At 47.4% G+C, this 8,622-nt stretch overlaps 1 protein-coding gene and 1 long non-coding RNA gene across 2 annotated transcripts in view; both read right to left on the bottom strand.

Moving 5' to 3' along the window:
• Positions 1-327: 327 nt before the first annotated feature.
• Positions 328-709, bottom strand: LOC129409384 (uncharacterized). Its single transcript, XR_008632388.1, has 3 exons — positions 646-709; positions 447-586; positions 328-414 (listed from the first exon to the last, which is right to left on the bottom strand). It is a non-coding gene; the product is annotated as an uncharacterized LOC129409384 (long non-coding RNA).
• A 274-nt stretch (positions 710-983) lies between these two features.
• tmtc1 (transmembrane O-mannosyltransferase targeting cadherins 1) overlaps positions 984-8,622 on the bottom strand; it is a 38,630-nt gene continuing 30,991 nt past the window's right edge. Inside the window, exons 19-21 of the mRNA XM_055155267.1 lie at positions 5,178-5,297; positions 4,101-4,182; positions 984-3,925 (exon numbers count right to left, since the gene is read on the bottom strand). Coding sequence (XP_055011242.1) covers positions 3,810-3,925; positions 4,101-4,182; positions 5,178-5,297 — 318 coding nt within the window. The 3' untranslated portion in view covers positions 984-3,809. The remainder of the gene's footprint in view (positions 3,926-4,100; positions 4,183-5,177; positions 5,298-8,622) is intronic.

The raw sequence follows: 8,622 nt of genomic DNA, 5'->3' as shown, positions 1-8,622 counted from the left end.
CACACCTGTCACACACCCTGAACACACACACCTGTCACACACCTGTGAACACACACACCTGTCACACACCTGTCACACACCCTGAACACACACCTGACACACCTGTCACACACCTGTCACACACCCTGAACACACACACCTGTCACACACCTGTCACACCCTGAACACACACACCTGTCACACACCTGTCACACCCTGAACACACACACCTGTCACACACCTGTCACACACACACACCTGTCACACACCTGTCACACACCTGTCACACCCTGAACACACACACCTGTCACACACCTGTCACACACCTGTCACACACCCTGAACACACACCTGTCACACACCTGTCACACCCTGAACACACACACCTGTCACACACACACCTGTCACACCCTGAACACACACACCTGTCACACACCTGTCACACCCTGACACACACCTGTCACACACCTGTCACACACCCTGAACACACACACCTGTCACACACCTGTCACACACCTGTCACACACCTGTCACACCCTGAACACACACACCTGTCACACACCTGTCACACACCTGTCACACCCTGAACACACACACCTGTCACACACCTGTCACACACCTGTCACACACCCTGAACACACACACCTGTCACACACCTGTCACACACCTGTCGGACCCTGAACACACGCACCTGTCGGACCCTGTCGGACCCTGTCGGTCCCTGCCTAGATCCACCTGCCCAGACTCACCTGTTTTTGAGGAAGAAACAGCAAAACAGATCAGAAAATTGTGGAATATAAAACTTTTAGATTAACAAAATAAATCAAGATTAAACCAGAACTGAACCAGGACTAAACCAGGACTAAACTAGGACTAAATTAGGTCTAAACCAGGACTGAACCAGGACTAAACCAGGATTGAACCAAGACTGAACCAGGTCTAAACCAGGACTGAACCAGGACTAAACCAGGTCTTAAACCAGGTCTAAACAGGCCGGACACAGACTCATGTTTAAATAAATGACTTTATTCTTTATTTCACTCTCACTCGTTTGTTTCGCTGCGTCGTCGTCGTCGTTCGGAGTAAAAACATATTTACACTTTGTACAAGTTAAATTTCTGTAATAAATATTCTGAAAAACATAAAATTAAAGTCGCACAAATTAAAAACATGAACAATTTCAAACGGCTTCATTTAAAATATCTGCGTCTGTCAGATCAGAGTTACACGTGAGTAGTTGGATTTTCACCAAGAGTAACACATTTCCCCTCCCACCCTGTGACATCATCAGGTGGTGATCCGGAGTCGCTCACGCAGAGTCGCCCCCTGGTGTCGACGAAAGACTTTACATCATGTCCGATTTTTACTGGTTTTAATGATTCTTTTATTACAATGTTCTTCCATTATTTTCCTGTTTCTACACTGAGATCTTGGTCTGGAATGTTCCGCAGTGTGGCTTTAAAGCTTTCAATCTCCACGGAGACCAAACCAGATCGAGTTCCAGGTCAGATCTGTGGAGAGGCGCTCACAGTCACAACGTCGGTTTTTCTGAGTATTTTTGAGCTTTAAAACCTGCACCTGTGACTGAAGAACTAAAGCGGGACTAAAGCGGGACTGGACCGGGACTAAAGCGGGACTGGACCGGGACTAAAGCGGGACTGGACCGGGACTAAAGCGGGACTAAAGCGGGACTGGACCGGGACTGGACCGGGACTGGACCGGGACTAAAGCGGGACTGGACCGGGACTAAAGCGGGACTGGACCGGGACTAAAGCGGGACTGGACCGGGACTGGACCGGGACTAAAGCGGGACTGGACCGGGACTAAAGCGGGACTGGACCGGGACTAAAGCGGGACTGGACCGGGACTGGACCGGGACTAAAGCGGGACTGGACCGGGACTAAAGCGGGACTGGACCGGGACTAAAGCGGGACTGGACCGGGACTGGACCGGGACTAAAGCGGGACTGGACCGGGACTGGACCGGGACTAAAGCGGGACTGGACCGGGACTAGAGCGGGACTAAACCGGGACAAAATCAGGTCTAAACCGGGACTAAACTAGGGCTGATTGAATAACTGTAAAGTGGAGCTGTTTAAAGTCACACTGCGGAACATTCCAGACAGAGCATCGACGTCTCCACGGAAACGAGCAGGTGACGGAGCCCCCCGACCTGAAAAGTTACACAGTGCACCTTTAAAGCGCCTGTGACGGGTCGAGCTAAAACGGTTTCTTTCCCAGTTTGGTGTTTTTTTTTTTTTTTTTAGGTTTTAAAATTTTACTTCACGTTTGGAAATCCTGACGTCACACCCGGGAATTCCACCGTTCCCGTCACCATAGCAACCGTAATGTAATGTAATGCACACTGGGCTAAAACTAATTCATGTTTCCTCTCACAGAAATTTATTTTGACATGTTTAAAATAACTGGAAAAAATGTGTTTTGGACAGAATTCATTTATCAAGAATTTCGGATTTCTGGTCGTCGCACAAACCAAACTATGATGTTTATTGCATTGATAATTACAACATAAAGTCGAAGAGTACAACACTTTCCCATAAAGCATTGCGGCCAACATAACACTCCGCACCTCTATGTATATATACTGCGCCATCTACTGGGAAACACCGGAAATGCATGACAAATAAAACATCAACAAGGTTTATTATTGTAATTTATTCCAGTTCGGCGGCCGGATTAAAAGGTTTAAAGGGCCGTAGTTTGCCCACCCTGGTCTATTGACAAAGTCGATCTTTTCAAGTCTTTTGAACCATATCACTTTTGTTTCTGGTTCTGATATTGTCATATTTTAGTTTTGGGATTCGGACATCGTTAATTGTGTGGTTGTTGTTTGTTCTAACAGCGGAAAACGACTCGAGAAATGTGTTTGTGAACTCCATAAATGCAAAAGTGAATCAGATGTGTGTGACTCAAACCTCCGTTCAAACTGTTTCTCTTCCCAACGGAACTGAAAAATAGTGAAAGGTGAAGGTGATGGGCAGGATTGATCCACAGGAAGAACCAAAAAGGAATTGTGGGATAATCTTCAAAAATAAACGCTGCAGTTTGTTTTTAGTTCTTCAGAGGTTTACTGTGGTAAACTTACAGATGTAGGATCATCACTGGACCCTGGTCTCGTGGGAACATCGTCCTTTTCCAAAGTGTCGCTTCTGCTTCGTTGTCAGTCCAGTTTTAAAACACCCGTCGTTCTCCAAGCTTCTTCAGTGAAGTGTCGCCCGCAAATAAAAATATTCTTGGGACCTTTTTGTCTGTGTTCCCAGAAATAAACTCCAGACACTTCACACGCCTGGACTCTTCTGTCGACATGACAAATAATCTGGACTTTCCATCGCAGCCAAATACACGAGGACATGGTTACAAAAAGTGTGTTTGAAGTGAAAAATAAAGGTAAATAAGGCAGAAGAGCAGACGTGTACGTGCAGACGCAGGACGGTGTGTGAGTGGTGGAGGCGGTGGAGGCGAAGCGTTTTCTGCTTCGTCAAACGTGTCGTAGGTGAATCTGCCGCGTCATCGTTGTAGCAGCTTTAGTTCGTCGTCACGTGGGAGGCAGAAATACGCTGCAATTTGTTAAAAAAAAAAAACACCGAATCAAACTAAAAACCACTTCATCGACAAATCCAAGGCCCACACATCACTCTGAGAAGGTAAAGATCTGAAACCTTTAACCTTCACACTGATTCTTCTCTGGTCCGATCGAGCTCAAATAAAACTCAGATTAAAGTTTAATTTGAGAAGCTTCAGACAGAGCAGTGCCTCCGGTTAGCGTCACACCCTCAGGGATAAATGTGAAGATGTCGAGTCTCTTTGGGGTTCAGCCTTTGGATCTTCGCTCCAGACGATCGAGCTTCTGCAGATTTTCCTTCAGCAGTTTGGAGCCGGGACTCAAACTCAGCGCCTTCTCGTAGAAAGTCCGAGCCGCAGCGTAGTCTGACAGGGGCAGACTGACAGAACAGACAGGGCAGACCAGACAGGTCAGACAGGAGCAGACAGGGGCAGCAGCAGCAGACAGGGCAGACAGGGAGCAGAGGCAGACAGGAGCAGACAGGGGCAGACAGGAGCAGACAGCAGACAGCAGACAGGGCAGACAGGGGCAGACAGGGGCAGACCTTTATATGTTTGATTCCTCCCATGTTCATCCAGGCCTGGGACTGGTCTGGGTTTATCTGGACGGCCTCTTGATAACTCTGAAAAACAAAGAACTTTCACACCAGAACTGAACCAGAACTGAACCAGAACTGAACCAGGACTAAACCAGGACTAAACCAGGACTAAACCAGGACTAAACCAGGACTAAACCAGGACTAAACAGGATTAAACCAGGACTAAACCAGGACTAAACCAGGAACTGAACCAGAACTGAACCAGGACTAAACCAGGACTAAACCAGGATTAAACAGAACTAAACCAGGATTAAACCAAGAACTAAACAGGACTAAACCAGACTAAACCAGGACTAAACCAGGACTAAACCAGAACTGAACCAGAACTAAACCAGGACTAAACAGGATTAAACCAGGATTAAACCAGGACTAAACCAGAACTGAACCAGAACTAAACCAGGATTAAACCAGGACTAAACAGGATTAAACCAGGACTAAACCAGAACTGAACCAGAACTAAACCAGGATTAAACCAGGACTAAACAGGATTAAACCAGGACTAAACCAGAACTGAACCAGAACTAAACCAGGACTAAACCAGGACTAAACAGGATTAAACCAGGACTAAACCAGAACTGAACCAGAACTAAACCAGGACTAAACAGGATTAAACCAGGACTAAACCAGGACTAAACAGGATTAAACCAGGACTAAACCAGGACTAAACAGGATTAAACCGGCAGGACTAAACCAGGACTAAACAGGATTAAACCGGGACTAGAGCAGGACTAGAGCAGGACTAGAGCAGGACTAGAGCAGGACCAGGACTAGAGCAGGACTAGAGCAGGACTAGAGCAGGACTAGAGCAGGACTAGAGCAGGACTAGAGCAGGACTAGAGCAGGACTAGAGCAGGACTAGAGCAGGACTAGAGCAGGACTAGAGCAGGACTAGAGCAGGACTAGAGCAGGACTAGAGCAGGACTAGAGCAGGACTAGAGCAGGACTAGCAGGACTAGAGCAGGACTAGGGCAGGACTAGAGCAGGACTAGAGCAGGACTAGAGCAGGACTAGAGCAGGACCTGGAAGGCCTCTTGGAGCAGGTTCATCTCTCGGAGTTGATTTCCTCTGGAGAACAGAAGTTCGGCTCTAACAGTCGGGTCAGAATCCTGCTGCAGCGCCACCTCCAGGAACTCCAGCGCCTGACACACACACACACACACACACACATGAGACACACACACACGACACACACACACACACACACACACACACACACACACACACACACACACACACACACACATGAGACACACACACACACACACACACACACATGAGACACACACACACACACACACACACATGAGACACACACACACACACACACACACACACACACACACATGAGACACACACACACACACACACACACACACATGACACACACACACACACACGAGACACACACACACACACACACACATGACACACACACACACACATGACACACACACACACACACGAGACAGACACACACACACACACACACACACACACACACATGACACACACACACACACACACACACACACACACACACATGACACACACACACACACACGAGACACACACACACACACACACACACATGAAACACACACACATGACACACACACACACACACATGACACACACACACACACACATGACACACACACACACACACACACGAGACACACACACACACACACACACACACACATGACAACACACACACACACACACACACATGAGACACACACACATGAGACACACACACACACACACACGAGACACACACACACACACACACACACACACACACACATGAGACACACACACATGACACACACACACACACACACACACGAGACACACACACACACACACACACATGACACACACACACACGGAGACACACACACACACACACACACACACACACACACACACATGAGACACACACACACACACACACACGAGACACACACCACACACACACACACACACACATGAGACACACACACACACACACACACACACATGAGACACACACACACACACACACACACATGAGCACACACACACACACACACACATGAGACACACACACACACACACACACACATGAGACACACACACACACACACATGAGACACATCACATGAGACACACACACACACACACACACACGAGACACACACAGAGAGACACACACACACACACACACACACACACATGAGACACACACACACACACATGAGACACACACACACACACACACACACACACACACACATGAGACACACACACACACACACACACACACACACACGAGACACACACACACACACACACACACACACACACATGAGACACACACACACACACACATGAGACACACACACACACCACACACACACACACACACATGAGACACACACATGAGACACACACATGAGACACACACACACACACATGAGACACACACACACACACACACACACACACACACACACACACACACACACACACACATGAGACACACACACACATGAGACACACACACACACACACACGTGACACACACACACACACACACACACACACACACACACACACAGAGACACACACACACACACACACACATGAGACACACACACACACACACACACGAGACACACACACACACACACACACATGAGCACACACACACACACACACACACACACACACACATGAGACACACACACACACACACACACACACGAGACACACACACACACACACGAGACACACACACACACATGAGACACACACACACACACACATGAGACACACACACACACACACACACACATAACACACACACGAGACACACACACACACACACGAGACACACACACACGAGACACACACACGAGACACACACACACACACACGAGACACACACACACACACACACACACACATGAGACACACACACACACACACACACACACACGAGACACACACACACACACATGAGACACACACATGAGACACACACACACACACACATGAGACACACACACACACACACACACATGAGACACACACACACGAGACACACACACACACACACACATGAGACACACACACACACACACACACATGAGACACACACACACACACACACATGAGACACACACACACACACACACACACATGAGACACACACATGAGACACACACACACACACACACACGAGACACACACACACACACACATGAGACACACACACACGAGACACACACACACACACACACATGAGACACACACACACACACATGAGACACACACACGAGACACACACACACGAGACACACACACACACACACATGAGACACACACACACACACACACGAGACACACACACACACACATGAGACACACACACGAGACACACACATGAGACACACACATGAGACACACACACACACATGAGACACACACACACACATGAGACACACACATGAGACACACACACACATGAGACACACACACACGAGAGACACACACACACATGAGACACACACGAGACACACACACACACACACACGAGACACACACACACACACTTGTGTTTGTTGTGTGAGGTTCACTTTAATCAGCCCAAGTGAAAATCACTCAAAAAACGACAGGATTTGACTTTGATTTGACTTAGATTTTGGTCTCGTCTTCACACTCGTCACATCGTCATGCGTCGTGTCTGTGTTTTACTCTGAACATTCAGCTGTGATTTGCTTTAAGGACCTGAGACTGTGTCACTGTTTGTTCTGTTTTGTCTCATTAAACGTCAGAGCTTCAAATGTTCATGAGTCTGAACGAGTCTTGTTCTGTTCTGTTTGTTCTTCTGCAGGAAACAGTTGATTTTGAATCCACCAGGTGGAGTCACAGAACACAGCACAAAGTCACAATGTTCACACCTGAAAACCCTGAAACACAAACGTCCTGAACGTCACACAGACTCAACACGAACAACCTGACGCTCTGAACACACAAACACACACACACACACACACAAACACACACAAACACACACAAACACACACAAACACACAGAAACACACAGAACACACACACACAAACACACACACACACACACACACACACAAACACACAGAAACACACACACACACACACACAAACACACAGAAACACACACACAAACACACAGAAACACACACAAACACACAGAAACACACACACAACACACACACAAACACACACACACACACACACACAAACACACACAAACACACACAAACACACAGAAACACACACACACAACACACACAACACACAAAACACACACAACACACACAAACACACACACAACACACACACAAACACACACAAACACACAGAACACACACACAAACAACACACACACAAACACACACAAACACACACAAACACACACACACACAAAACACACACACA

This window comes from Boleophthalmus pectinirostris, unplaced genomic scaffold (genome assembly GCF_026225935.1).
Source record: "Boleophthalmus pectinirostris isolate CB_2022bp ecotype Guang Dong unplaced genomic scaffold, ASM2622593v1 HiC_scaffold_2, whole genome shotgun sequence".
Classification (NCBI taxonomy): domain Eukaryota; kingdom Metazoa; phylum Chordata; class Actinopteri; order Gobiiformes; family Gobiidae; genus Boleophthalmus; species Boleophthalmus pectinirostris.
This window is presented reverse-complemented; position numbering and strand designations above follow the sequence as displayed.